Source organism: Dromaius novaehollandiae, chromosome 11 (assembly GCF_036370855.1).
Source record: "Dromaius novaehollandiae isolate bDroNov1 chromosome 11, bDroNov1.hap1, whole genome shotgun sequence".
Classification (NCBI taxonomy): domain Eukaryota; kingdom Metazoa; phylum Chordata; class Aves; order Casuariiformes; family Dromaiidae; genus Dromaius; species Dromaius novaehollandiae.
Window position 1 is genome coordinate 18190167 of NC_088108.1, and position 15551 is coordinate 18205717.

Here is a 15551-nt window from a genome sequence, read left to right on the forward strand (position 1 = left end):
TAACCTCATCATGCTTGCACTTAATGGTTTAGCCTTGGCTGATACAATGCAAAAGTAGGGCCTGGAGGTCAGTGAGTAATTCACTGGAACAACACTTGCTGTTCCATAAATGTATACCTAATAGATGAAGAAAGACAAAATATATCTATCTGAAGCACAGCTGAAATGTATAAATTTACAGAATGAAACTAGAGCTAGAGTGCTGTGTACGTTTATGAAAATATAAATTCTGCTCTATTTCAGTATTTAACACCAAGAAATTACTAGGTAAGCAATAGTGTTGCTATTAAAATAAATATTCAGAACTGCAGTAACACCTTATGAATATTGCTGCTAAGTGATGTCAGATATTGCCAAAATGTTTCTATGTTATTATTTATTATTATTATCTTCTCTTAACGAAAATGGCTTTGTCTATCAGAAATCAAGCGTTCAAGGTAATACATCAAAGATGATCAGCTGGAAAGTGAAAAACGAATAAAAAAAGTTAAAACTGAGACTTTCCAATTTCTCAGCCTTAGCAACAGCACAGCTATAGTGCATCTTCCCTGTGTAATTTTTATTTAATCACATGTCAAATTGAAGACTTACATGAATTAAAGTTTAAAAAGCATGCTTTCAACTATCATTTTGACATCTAGTTAGCATACAATAACTGCCTTTCAAAGCTAAATAAAATGTTTGACAGTGCTTTAAATGTTATTTTCAGTTTTATTTGCTCTTTTATTACAGTTCTTTGTTATGTTGAGAAATGCAAAAAAAAGAATTTACATGTTAAATGTTGATGGAAGATGGCACGTTAGGTATAGTTTTTGCTACAGAGAGGATTTGATTCTGAAAATAAATACCCACTGAGGTTCTCAGTCAGAAATCTGTGAAGTTATAGGTTTATCAACAATATGTTTGTTCAACAACAAGTTGGATGATCAATGTGTTCAATGGCCTGTCTGTTGCAAGAGGAAGATTGGAGTATCAACTTAGTTCTTATTTACATCAGTGAAACATGGTATCAGTGAACATTTGCTTCTTAGAGCAAGTCTTGGTAGAAGTTTTTGTGCTGCTTTACTTACCTGAAAAAGGATTTCACAAAATTATTCTTTTGCAGTATCTAATATCTGAACTGTATGAAGTTTGCACTTACTCTCTATTGGTTAGGTAAAATTTCACATGCCATTAAGAAATTAATTTAGGAGCCCGTAAGTATAGCTTTAAAAAGGGACCCTGAATGTTTTTGATAAAAGTACAATAAAAGCTTCCAAGTTTACTTCTCCTCACTTGAGCCAACTCCTCGTGTAAGTGAATTCAGCCACAGGCTATGACAACTTTAGTTTCCATTTGCGCAGGTAACTGGACGCCTTCTCTGCCCCTGTTTTGCTGTGGAGGTAGTAAGCCTTCCATTTCAAAGCTATCGACTAGGATAATAATCCACTTTTAACCGGCATTCATCTAGGCAGCCAACTAAGCTTTCATTTGCCTTTTGGAAATTAATGGCTTATGCTTCCTGTGTCTACATAAATTAATTAAGTGGGAGGAGTTATTTAAATCAAGAATGAGTGAAAGCCTAGAACTATTTACCTATCTCGTAGTACTCCAGAACAGTTATGTCATTAATCACAGAGAAGAACAGTAAAAGCATTTATCAGTGCTTTCTGTTCTGTAGAGAGAAGCCAGATGCTGTATTTTCCATTTGTAATTAGTGAGGGTGTAAGATACCAATTGTTAATGTTAAAGAGGTTTAAATCAAGAGGGCTAGATAAATTTACAACAAGAATATCTAAAGGAGTTCTCTGAAACACTCAGATTTATCCTGGATTTCTGGAGTTTTAGGCATCTGAAAATGTAACGTCTTGTCAATATTAAAAGGGTAAATATGGTAAACTGGGAAACAGTAGATCTGTTTGACTTGACAAACATGAAGAAAATCAGAAGCTTAAAGGGATGTAATCGACACAGAGGACAGTAGCTAATGCAGCTGGACTCGTTTAATAAGAAGGAGGGCTTGTTCAACAAGCTTGATCTTTATGAGATGACAAGTAAGGTTGATGACAATATTGGCAATAATTTGGAGGTTGTTTTCTTTTTTATGTGAGAAAGGAAAAACATTGATTTTAATGTATACTAAGCTTGGACTTGAATTTACAATAGTCAAATTAGCTGAATACTGTTACTTTGATATATAGTACCCACCCCAAGAGAGAAGCCCTTCATCTTGCTCTTCAAAAAATAGTCCGATGCAGAATCACTGCAGGCCATATTGAAGAAATTAAAAAAACAACCACCAAATCATAAGAGGTGATTACGATAGTGATTTCATTATTAGTGAGGTGTTTCTAGTTGTACCTAATAATGGTGACTAAGACTGCTGAATATCCTTATAGACGCTCCAAAAGAAAATACAGATTATTGCTGCTAAAAATTTAGAAGTTATTCAAATTTGAGTGATAAATGCTAATGTGCTAGATTATGTATTTTGTCCATTACAATGTAACCTAGATAATGTAGTGAGGTGGGCCAGTTTGCATAATATGGAGTAGGCTTTAGTGCTTCTAAATCCAAATTAAAAGTCCATATGGCTATAAAGGGAAAAGCATTGAGCCACAGCTGAAGAATTGTACATGATGAGTTTTCTGTTACATATAGAAGTTGGCATATACTGCTGTATGGCTTTGATAATACCATAGCGTAGCCTTTCTGTAAGCTTTTGTCCGCCAGTGATAGATGATCGGTATCATAGGGGGGAAGAGGAAGACTTCATCTAGCCTGCACCCAGCAGTCTCTACAGATGCCCAGGAAGAGTAAAAAGAGGGCAAGAGCACATGAGATTCCCTCTTTGCACTCCTGGACTCGGACTGTTTCCAGGTCAGGGTGTTATCTGGCTCTGCTTAGCGTAGCCCTCAGTGGAGCTCTCCGCCTGAACCATGCAAACCTTTCATCCGCAACACCTTATGGCGAGGAGCTCTGTAAGTGTTACGCTTCTGACTCCCGAGAATGACTCCAAATCAGATAATGATGTTTCAAAGTAGGCTATTAAAAGCTCCTGTCTGTCTACTTAATTGAAGTTGAGAGGATGATTTGGAAGAGATTTCTTAGAGCAGAAAATGCTCAGATTAGTTGAGAAAAGGGTAAGATTCCCTGGTTCAGCTGGAACTAAACAAGCCAGAATTATTTATTGTGTTTTACAGGTTTGTTACTATTGCTTTAAAAAAACCTTCATTTCACGAACAACTTCAGGGTGAAAATCTGATTTGGCATTCATTTTTTGGCTTGATGTGCTCCACCTAAAGAAGGAGTACCCTTGAACCTGAACAGTATTTTCTGTGGAAAAGAGAAATTTTCAAATCTTGAGAAGAATAATTCACATAGTTCTGTTTTTAATTAAATCTTTTATTAAAGAAAATTCCAGGAATGCCATATCTTTAAAATTATGACTTGTACTTTAAAAGTACACTCTTTATATATTAAGTTAGATTTACTGCTCTGAGCAACAATAAGTATGTGAAATACAGAGTTGTAAATCAATTGGTGGAAACTCTTTGGGCTGTAGTAGCAATGATTTACCCTAATAAATTAGAGAAAGGAAAAATACTGGCTTTTCTTTCTTGAGTTCCAATACAGTGACTTGTTTCCCATTGGGAGTTGGATCCTTTTAAGCTGTTTGTTTTTATATGATTCTGAGAATTTTACGTTGATAATAGCTGAGTTCTGTGTGTGTCCATCAAAGCCTATGGAGCAAAAGATGGTAGTTATGGAACAAAAGTTATAGTTAAGTATAAAAGGATTTGAGCTGGAAATTATAGTTTGAGTAGGGATTTTCTTTAACAACTGTTGAGAAGAACTGTTGGCCAATACGGAGGATGTTGTTGTCAAGTAATTTATGATATGCATTTCACACTTCCCTTGCATTTGAAAGATATAACCAACTGAGAAAATGAATATTAATAGCAGAGAATAGATCTTAAAATTAAAAATATATTTTGGTCACTTCTTTGTTCACTGGCTGCTTAACAGCGCAGAAAAAGTAGTCCTTTTCTCTTGTTTCCATGCTATCTTAGACAATCTCCTAAATAAGGTCTGTTTTAAATCAGAATTATCATCTAAATAATATAATGAATTCAACACAACTTAAAAAGTAATTTTTTTTTCTTTAGGATCTCCTTTTAAAAGGATATTCATTTGCTTCAATGAATGAAGATAATAAGGTTAATAGTTTAATGTTCCTCAGTTGATATCTGCTGGTTTTTCTATTACCTTTTTTCAGATTTTGATTATAAATTGGCTAACCCCTGGTGTATAATTCCAGAAATCATCTCTTCAGTGTATCCAAAGCTATTTACTTAGACTCATCTTTTATTATTCCCACTGCCACAGTCTAATTATTGTAGTGAAAGATTGAACACAGAATAGTTTGAGGCTTTGATCAGTCTTCATATAAATTTCAATAATGAGAGTAAAAGGTTTGAGGATTTCTGAGATAATTCCCTCCAGACATATGCTGCTTTTACAAAATGCAGTTCGTTCTTGGATGCCAAATGAGACCTCTGACAGGATTTGTGACTGGGCTTGTGACATCTCTGGAAGCGAAATTCTCTTTTCATAGCCATAAAGTGTAATTCAATATTGTTAAATATATCAGAGAAACTATGGAATATTGTACATTTTTCCTTAAATGTTCACTTTATTTTCAGCCACTGTTCTAATTGTCTGTACTACAAGTTTCTCTGAAGTTTTCATGCTACATCAGTGTTTTCGGAATCCAGGAAGAATACATAATGGTTTTGCTTGTATTTTTCTCTTGTCTTTTGCAAAAAATATACTAACTTTCAGTCAAATAAATAAAACAAACCATAATCCTTGTTATTCTATTACTGTCGGTGTTAACTCTCTTTGGAGATAAATAGAAAAACAGCTGGAGTCTGAGGATATTTTGTAATCTTATAAATTGAAATTTAAATGCCTCAAGGAGGAAATTTCCAAAATAAATGTGACAGAAGATAAGTCCCAGCTTTTGGCAAAATTTTATTAGAATGACTTGTTCCAGATCATTGTCTGATGTCTGCATGAATTAGGAAAATGGCAGCACTGTTCTGTTGAGAAATAGCTGTTTTTCTCTTTCATCGTGATAAATTCTTCCAGAAGTAAGTGCTTTGTCATCAGTATTATCAGGTGTGACATATTTGGGGACATTGTCAAATTAAAAATCATGAGCCTTCAGCTGATGCCAGTTTATTCTAAATCATATGTTTTTATCTTTGCTAGTAATAGTGTCTCAATTTCTGTAACTATACATTTGAAAGCAATCTTTTGATGAGTATGAGGGTTACTTATTTGAGGGCTTTAATTTTGTTTGGGGTTTGGTTTTTCTTTTTGTTTTTTCTCATTGGAGTAGGCAATTAATAAAAGGCTTAGTGACTTTCTAGTCTCCTCCACTGTCATCTTCTGAAGAACTTCTGCTCTGACTGCAAACCATGAACAGAAAAATTCATTTGTTTAAACATAATGACTCTTAGTTGTGCATAATAGTAGCCACTGCATTCTCAACTTTTCTTGAAAGCTAATATTGGTATCTAAATCTAAAACTTGGGGTAATAGCTTCTAAAGAATATTTTATTCTTGCAGCTCACTAGGAGCATGAAGGTGAGCAGATTTACTCCAGCATGGGTGCCAAATAGCACATAGACAGTGCCAGGCAGCACAAAAGCAATGTAAAACTCAGTAAATAAACACAGGTTTTGTGAACAGTTTATGCAAGAAAGTTGGATTATTCATAAATATTGTAAATGTAATTGATGTCGCTCAAGGTCTCATTCAAGAAAAAATATATGAAATAATATATTCAATTTCCACATGCAATAACTATATTTATATGCAAACTAGGTGCAGTTTTTTATGCAGGAAGTAAATCAGAAACATTGTGGGAATATTTTTGCTGCATCAACTCAACATAAGTCCAGTTTTTCAGATTTTCAGATAAGAGTGTACTGAGAAGGCTAGTATTAATTGGGGCCTGAGAAGCAATTGAGGAATAAGAAGTAGGATAGGATAAAGGTCAAAGGTGTGTTAGTAATTTCTGTGAAACCATCTGTTTTTCTGGACTGTGTAGAGACAGCCCATGTCGTCCCATGGCGGTGTCTGCGGTACGAAAAGAGCAGCAGGCAGGAGGAGAAGGTACCCTATCCCTGCCGGCCTTCCGGGGAGCCCAGCTGAGGCTGTGGAAGCAGCTGCAGACAAGTAGCTATGTTGTTAAATAAGATTCTTCTGGTCACACCAAAAATGTGTGGGCATGCTAATCAGCTCTGAATTTTTCACCTTCTGAAGTTTTTTCCAGTGGGTTCTAGGGCCTCTCCTGCAGTCACCAGAGGTAGCTCCTCTCTCCTTTCTGCCCTACGTGGTGCCATGTAATTCTGTGCTGGGGTTTTCAGGGGTCCTCAACGGATTCCTTGGTCAATTTTTCTTCAAGATCTGCATGATGAGGTAGAACCTCTGATGTCTGCAGATTTGATAAACCTGCTGAGCTGTGTGAGAAAGCAGGTTAGAATGCAGAATGTGCTTGAGGACCTGGAAGAAATCACCTGGGAAAACAGGATCGAATCCGAAAGAATGAATGCAGAGTGCTGCACTTAGGCACCGATAATCAGTTGTACAAACAATAAAAGGTACAACTGGCAAAAAAACCTTAGAAAAAGCAGTGAGGCATTGTAGAGGAGATGGGAAATGATCCTTCCAGGAGATGGGAAATGATCCTTCTGTGCCGCGCCACACTTTAAAGGTCTTGGTTGAAGTCCTATAACCGGTTTTGAGCAGTGCACAATAATGCATGTAGACATGAGCACATATGCAGGGGAGAGCAGTAAGAAGGATGAGAATACACACAAAAGATTGAAATAATAAAGTCTGTTTATTCTAAAGTAGAGCGAAGTGATAAAACATCAAAAAGATGAGTGGGAATACCCAGACTGTGATGGATGGAACCGAAGCAGTGATTTATTTTGTGACAAGAAAGAGTCAAGTTAGACATTAGAAGAAAACCTCCCCACTGGTAATGGGGAAGCACTCGAATAGATTTTTGGGGAAAGCTGTGAATTTCTTGTTGGTAGCTTTTGAGAACAATTTTGACAAACATCTGTCAGGAATGACATAGGTAAAGTTGATCTTGCCATTTTCTTGGCTGTACTGTGCTGTATGGCAGCTGTCTCTGGGCATATGTAATAATGTCACAGTGATAAAAAGAGATTGTAAAAATAGAGGAACTTTTTTTTTTAAAGCACAAACTTCATGTAACTGATGGAGTTTGGCACCATCACTTATAAGGACCAAACATATAGGGATCTCCGACAACATCTGCTATGTAATAAACACAGTATATAGTTTTCTGCATAGTTGCATCAAAAATCTAATCTCTGGCATTAGTAATCCCAGTGATTCTGGAACTGGGCAGTTTTTCATTGGCTTTCAAATGAAATTTTGAATAGTACTAAGCTACAAATGTTTTAAATTGTCTTCTATTTTTCTGAACCTCATTCTTTCATGTTCCTGAGATGCAACCAGGAGAGTCTGCTTATTTGCTTGCTCATATATTGTCTTTTAATACTCAGACAGATTTACATTTCAGTTACTCAGCTCTGAAATCACTCACTCAAAATCTCTTAGATAACAATGAAAATGTTGTCCTGTGCTTAATACTTCAGGTACTTTATTCACCCGGCCCTTTTTTCAGATAAACAGCTGTGTTGTGACAGCTTTGCTTCCTCAGTTCTCTATATTTTCCAGGTTGAAACCTTTACTGTTGAGCTACACATCTGTGGTATAATGGGAATCAAAATAATTGTAGTGCAACATCTGAAGGAAAGTAGTGGAATCTACTTGTAATTCATTGGTTTAATGGATGTGTAAAATCTATTAAAATTGTTTTCAATGCATAAGGATTGTTATTGTTCTTTCCCTGACTTAGAAAAGCAGATCAACATTAGAAGTATGCCACATTTTTAGGCCCAAAAGTGTGAAGCAGGCTTATAATGGGAAAGAATATATTTTTTTAAAGCTAGAAAACTTACCAGAGAAATAAATTGAGCTTCAAATAGTGATTGAAATCTCCAAGTCAATATACAAAAGGCATCCAAAGACCTGTGAAGTCTGACAGAATCTCTTTAGTGTGAGGTGTCTTTCATTTTGTATCAGGGCTTACAGTTTTAAAAAATAGAAAAAAGCACCGCTGTCAAGTGAAGCGGGTTTGAAAGCAGGACTGCTTGTTCATGAAAGCCTGAAATTGTGCACAACTGTAGATAATGCGTCTTCAGCAGATAGCTGAAATAATACATTTCCTAAATTGGTTGCATTAAGCAATTACTGATACTGTAGTAGAAACCATATAATTTTCTTCCTTCCTTGTAGTCTCAGCGCCGTGTCACGTTTCACCTACCAGATGGCTCCCAGGAAAGCTGCAGTGACAGTGGGCTTGGAGACCACGAGCCCAGCGGCGGTGCCAGCACCTCACACCCTCTGCCCCTTGGCTTCCCCCAGGAGGACTACTATGAGCAAGCCTCACCCAACAGCCGGACAGAAGGAGACGGCAACTCAGACCCAGAGTCCAGTAAGTGATGATCTCCGGTTACATTTGTCGTTAAATTGTTTAAAAGTGGGCTTATTTTTAAGGTAGTGATTGAAACAGAATGTTGATTTTTAACATGGCAAAAAAACCCCACCTTATTTTTCTAGAAGTTCAAAATAAGTCTGATCATTGGAAATGAAACACTCTTGAGTTGTTGTTAAGAATTCTGGATTACCTGGTATTTTTATGGATTTGCTGTGCTGTACACACATGAGCTTTCTGACGAGGTTAACATCAGTGTCCTTACAGCTATGCTTACGCTCTGCACGACCCAGTGCGTCTTTAGATGCTTGCCATATCCTGCGCTCTATTTTGTTCCGACGGGAAGAACTTCTGGATAATACGTAGATCTGCGAAGTCACTGCAGTTCTTTAGAAATAAGGGTTTTTTGATTTGTCTTTTGAGAGCAGCTGTGGTGTGCAGTAACTGTCTCAAAAGAGTCTGTCTGTTACTTAATTCTGCATTTATCAGTGGCTTTTTATGACACTGAAAACAGACAAAATCAAGGTGAAGCCAAGACCATTTTAGAACTACAGTTACCGGTATTGCTTTCTCTGACTTGACTGTGATAGCCAGTTAGAGACTCTACCTTATAGCCAACTGTTAGTTATCCATGGGCCGTTTGTATCTGGATTAAAATGAACCATGCCATTGGTAAAGAGACCTCTGAGACCTTGTTAGTGGCCTCGAAAGTGATTTGCAAATAGAGCTGTTCTGGCCTCAACTTGGCCTGAAAGTTGTACTTCAGCTGCTTTCGTGTATCATGAAGAATGAATTAATAAGTCCTACGCACTTGAAATAGCTCTGTGAGAGGTTAGTTATGTCTCTGCACAGACAACTGCAGCCTGTGTCAAGCAGAGATTACTACCTCTGCCTCTGAGCTGGCTCTGACAAATTCAGCCTGGCTTTTGGAAATCACGCTGTCATCTTTGCCTTGTGCTGCTCAAGGCTGGTGTCGGAGGGGTTCAGCCGCCTGGATGCCTTCCATACGCTGCTTTCCTCTAGCTCATGAACCACCAAGTGGAGATCCTCAGTTTCAGATTTTCAAACCTGTGCTAAGCTATATCGTTCCTGAAATAATGCCAGAATATTAGCTTTCTGAGTTGATAGCCTGTTGACAAGAACCAGTACAAGTTTTCAATACTCCATTCAAAATACAATCCATCATTTGTTTTTGGTTTGTGTTTATATATGTGAGGTTGCAATATACTCTTAAGAATATTGCAAGCAGTCAAGCCGAATTCTTTACAGAATAAGACTCTTACGGGCTACAAATACAGTCTAAAAGAAAGCAAATTTCAAATATGTATTATATTTGCTACTTTTTCTATGCATATTCATGGTCTGAGCTTACTTTCCAGCTCCCTCCTCCTTGTGTTCTTTATAACTCTGATGTTCATGCTTGACTGAAGTGAGCAGGCTGGACATGAAATCAGCATGAGTCCTCTTACGCAGAGATCATGAAATAGGACCTGGGATATGAGAAATAGTTAGAACAAGCATGTAGCTGCTGTCTTGCCATTTTAAAAGAGGCTCAGCACTTTATAAACCCAGTTTTTGGACTTGTCAGTGCTTTTTAAATCCAGTTTTTACAATTTCTGAAGAAATATGGATCACGCGTCTTCTAGAATGTTGACCTACATCTAATAATACTTTGACATCTGGATATCATTGACACTTATCACTGTGCAGAGACTAAGCAGACAACTGATGTCTTTTCAAGTGTGAAGTTTGAAGAAAATTTAATCACCTAATTATCTGACAGTTCAGTTTTAAACTTAAAATTGCAGTATAATTAGCATTTGTGTTGCGTGAGGAGTTTTTTCCTCTTCTAACTTATCTTATTGAAATAATCTAATTGATTTAGTGAATAGTGATTTAGCAAAACTTTGCCAGCAGAGCAGGTAGTGTAGGCTGAAACACTTTCAATGATGCCTAGGGCCTAGTGTGACATCAGATGGCTTATGAATGCTGATGACAAATGCTGCGTCGCACAGGGATATATATACTCGCACGTGTTTTCTCCCTCTTGTTTTTCTTGAATGCAACTCTTGAGTTTAATTTTTTTCTCTAATATTAGAAATGTTTTATTTTGGAAACTTCCATTTATTAGCAATTGCAAAGCACTTACTACAAAACACCAAAAAAATCCTGTATTGGTAAAACTAAAATAATAAAAGCTGAGAAGTATTGGTAAGAGGAAGCCTTTACAAATTCACATCCAAGTAGGACTGAAGCAAGGAGAAAGAATTATTGTAAGAATAAAGTGGTTAGAAAACTATGAGCAATTTTTAAGATCACCTTTAAAATTAATTGACTATACTAATTAAAGTTAGAAAGAGACCATTTGAAATGATTTGTCTTTTCTTAATTTAGTTGCCACCTTAAAAAAACATTTTGCAGTAACATGCAGTGTTGTAGATGGTTCATAAGGAACAGATGCCAATAAACTCTGTCATGCTAAGTCAATAGTGATATAAACTTGCATGTAGATTTGTAGAGAAAGTTATCCTTAAGCAAGAGCACTAATGTATGTGGTATTTAAAAAATACCAGCTTATTCTATGTGCAATCTGTTTCCTTTCTGCTGATAAATTGCTGAAATTAGTGAAGAGGTTGCAAAAGAACCTAGTTCTCTTTGACTTCCACACCATTTATAGTGAATGCAACTGCAAGGGTGAAATTTAACAATGCGAGAAAATGTATTTAAGATCTATCAAATGAGAGAAAAGTGCTAATGCAGTATTGAGAGTTCACAATGTAAAAAGCCAGGAAATGGAAAAGTTTTAAATGTCTAAAGCAAATTGAAGCAGCATCGTTTTATAGCATATCTTTTTCTAAAAAAGCAGTAGGATTCTACATACAACTGTATTACGGGAAAACATATTTTAGTTGCTAAGGAAATGTCAGGAGGAGTACGAGGCAATCAGAGAGCTGATTTTGTTCTGCGTGTCCAGCCAATGGGGAGCTTTTATGGGGAAAACTGTGTCTTACCAAATATTGGTAGAATGAAAGTATAATGTATGAATAGACATAGGCAGAATTGAGATAGTCTGAGCCAATGTACACGTGTCAATCCCAAGTGCTTGAAACTGTTGCTTAAATAATGCTTTTAAATAATGATTGTATGTGTTGTTAAGAAATTCAGTGGCTCTCTCCCTTTCCTCTGTCTCGTGGAGTTTTGGGGCGCTGATGCTTCCTCTTCTGCTCTTGAGGGAGAGAGGCTGTTGGGATGCTGGGGCCGTGTGTCCCCTCAGGGCACCAGGGCTCACCTTGGCTGTAGATGGCATGTTTACCTGATTTAACAGCTAGCACGTGTTTCCATGTTGAAGTTGATATCTTTCACTGGAGATACAGGTCTAGCTGCTTTAAAACAGCAATCGTTAAGCTTTCCATATTATGATATGTATATTGAGTATGTATTTCCAGAAGAAGTAATTTTCCTACTTTCATTTGGAGAATATGCAATATGTACAGTCAGCTAAGAAGTTGGACACTGAAAGAAGTATGATTGAAGTTTTGGGAAAAAAAGACATGAAAGTCTTGCAAGATCTTGCAAGTAAGGGGAAAAGGTCTAATAAACTAAGAAAGTTGGCTTGTAAAACGGAAGATGTAAAGCTAAGGAAAGGATGCCCAAAAGGCCAGCTGATTTGCACTGTAACTTGGTGGTCTCTTAAGCTGGTGTCGCCAGATGGCTGCTTGTTTGTGTCTCCCAATTGCACCTTCTCTTGTGACAGCACAGGTGCTTGTAGAGTTATTTGGTGAACTGGATAGAAGAATTAATCTGTGTTCAACCTAACCTAGGGAAAAAAGTTATTTTTAAGCAGATCAGTTCCCCAGTTACGTTCTTTAGATGAGGTACTACAGTTGGACACCAAAGAGTAAAGGAGTAGCTGTGGCAAAGCTTATGCTGGCGTTAAGTGATCATGAGACTTGAAGACAATTAGCCTTAAAAGGAATTAAGACAGTAATCCCTGGTTATTTAGCTACATAAGAAGGAGGTTTGCAGCAATGACAGCATCTTTTTATGATTACAGATAATGTAGATTTCTTCCCCAAAATTGGGGACTTTCACCTTGCCTTAGTTTTTGGTGCAGGTGGTGTTGATGAGAGCAAAGACAGGCTGATGAAGCATGCCGATAAGGGAACTAGAAGAGCAGGTTCAGTGTGTTCAGGAGGAGGAGAGGAGATGATCTGCATCTCAGGATCCCAAAACTGACTGTTTGTTTGCTTTATTTTTCTGTGATTCTGGGAGACTAGGTGTCGGGGAAAGTGCTTCTGAGCAGCTAATGACTTGCTCAGGCTTCACTATTGTAAAACATTTTCAAGAAAGAAACTAAGATATACATATACAGAAATAGATATATACAAGATAGAAGTAGGAAAAGACACTGATTAATACAGGAATTAAAAAATGGTTAAATATCTGAGTAAGAGGGGAAAAAAACCAGGAAGTTCCTATTGTGGGAGCTATTAAGGATTGGTCTCTGGATCTGTCTCCATGATTATCTTCCATAACGAGTCAGGCAAAAGTAGGAAAGTGTCAGTGAAGTATGCTGCTAACTCAAAGCCAGGCATCACTGAAAATACAGAGGAGGACGTGTGTATACCACAGGAATTGGGTTTTGCTAAGGATTTGGAGTAATAGCGGTGGGATGAAATCTAATAGTTGAAATCTAATAGTTGAAAGTCTTTCTCACAGGAACCGGTATGTGTAACTAGTACATAAATCACCAGCTGAGAATGACAAAAACAGAAAAACAACTGGGTATTACAAAAATAGCTATAAATCAACCGTACCTGATGTGATCATGAAAAATCCTAGAATATCCCTAGCACAGGAAAAAAAAAATTAATGCAAGGCATTGATGATACCACCACTGAAATATTATGAACAGTGTTGGCTTCCCATGTTAGAGAGGTGGAACAGGTGTGGGGGAATATTATTAATAATAAGGGAATGGAATGCCTATTTTACAGAAAAAGAAATTAATATTGGCTTGTTCAAATTGCGAAGTAGAGGCTGGTAGGGGACTAGGACCGCTTCCAAGTGACTGGCGGTAACACCAGAGAATGGGGGAGGAGAGGTTCGGGTAGGCAAGATGAAGGACTGAGCGGCCTCAAGGACAAATAAATTAATGCTGCCTATAAAACAGCTGAGGCCAGAAATTTGAAGATTTCAAACAGCAGGATAGTGAGGAAGAGTAGTAGCAGGGACTGGGAATACCAGCTGGCTCTAAAGAGAAGCCTGATAAATTTATGAGGGGTCGAATAGATCGTCCTCCATGATAGCAGCAATTATGTCCTGTGGTCCAGGGGTCCCTTCCCTATGTTCGTAGCAGCAAAGCTGTCAACAGATGTGTTTGCGGAGTCTAAATTGTGCGTGAGCCCTGGGCGCGCAGGTCAGGGGCAGCCCCAGGCAGCGGCGGGGCGTGCGGGGAGCTCGCCGGGCCACTCGCCAGCGCAGCGCTGGGCCAGGGCCGCGGGCCGCTCGCCGTCGTGCCTGGTGGCAGCGTCCTGTCGTCTCTTTGGTGTCCTTCTGAAGAAGAAACTGTCCGGGTGGCGCGTTGACGGCAGACAACCGATGGTACGTTCCCTCGCCCTGGGGAAGACGGCTGCGTTTTCTGACGTGCTGCCTCGCCTGAGCGTCAGAAACGCTCTAGCGCCTGAAATACGTTCTTCAAACACCATCAATAACGCCGCTCCGGCGGCTGCGCTTCGCCCCCCTGCTGGGACGCAAGAAAACATGGAATTATGAAGCTTTGAGTATCTTGTTCCCTGCCTCAAAAGTGGGACTGGGAGTCCTGGCAGATGAGAGTGGGTTTTTATTATTATTTTTTAAGAAATTCCTTTAAAATATCAATTATTAACTGTATCATTATGGCCATGGACAAGGAGCATGCTTTTAGCATTTCTGGTGTTGCTGCCTTTGTATTTCGTATTTTCCATTTTTAAATATGTTTATTCTTTGGGTGCTGACAAGAAAGGATATAACGAGTAATTTTACAAAAATATGTGCACATAGTTGAGAGAGAATTATTATTTAAATAAAAATATGGTAAGGGATTCCAAGCTACCTATGTTTTCAGTGTTGAAAAGATTTGCAAGTATAGCAAGAGGAAATTATCATTCACTTTATGACATTTACTTCTGTTTCTAAGCACTTAAAATCAGCATCAAAGTTCAGGTTTCTTAAAATAAGTGAAGAGACAGAATCTTTGACAGTAATGTGTATTTTACTGAAAACCATTGCAAATTTTTGGAGATGGGAAGCTTACTAAGAAGTTTTCATGGGCCGTTTTTCTATCCGTCGTCTGCAATAGCGCAAAGAGCCAAAAATCCTCCTGTGTTGTCTTTGAGTAGCGTATAATTGAGATTGTCAATCCACTGGTCGTGTTCCCATCGTTTTTTTAAGTGTCTTGCCACGGTTCTAGCTGGACACTCAGATCACAGTAAACTTCAGTCAGAAAAGCAAGTGAAGATGGAATTAATCTGCAGCAAATTGAAGGGACCAAGCATTTTTGATCAAAAATATTTGTGGGAATGGGAACAGTGTGACTAACATACCAATTTTGCACGATAAAATAATCCTGATATGTCTGAATTTTGGGCAAGTGTTTTACTGTAAATACGCTTTTTGCTTTGGGAGTCAGGAGGGAGTTACAGCTGCTGGATGATGCAGTGGTAGGATAATGAGGCACTGAGGTGAAGCGTCATTTAACAACCACAAAATTGTGTTTTAATTTTTTTATTGTGTGCTTTTAATTCCATAATGCTGTTGAAATAGAACAGTAACATTTTAATCTGTCATTGCTAAGTTATAAACGTAGTATAGCAATTAGGCCTAATTTGAGAAAAATAGGAAGATACTGTCATTAGTTAAACATAATAAATCGTGGGCTAAAATACATCCCCGTCTTCCACATCTGTCTGTTGGGTCCCTCTTC

General features: G+C 37.8%; 1 protein-coding gene across 2 annotated transcripts in view; it reads left to right on the forward strand.

The window, feature by feature from the left end:
* PCDH11X (protocadherin 11 X-linked) overlaps positions 1–15551 on the forward strand; it is a 539473-nt gene that overhangs the window by 384087 nt on the left and 139835 nt on the right. For both annotated transcript variants that reach the window (XM_026097615.2, XM_026097616.2), the window contains exon 6: positions 8389–8587. In XM_026097615.2, the coding sequence (XP_025953400.1) occupies positions 8389–8587 (199 nt within the window). The remainder of the gene's footprint in view (positions 1–8388; positions 8588–15551) is intronic.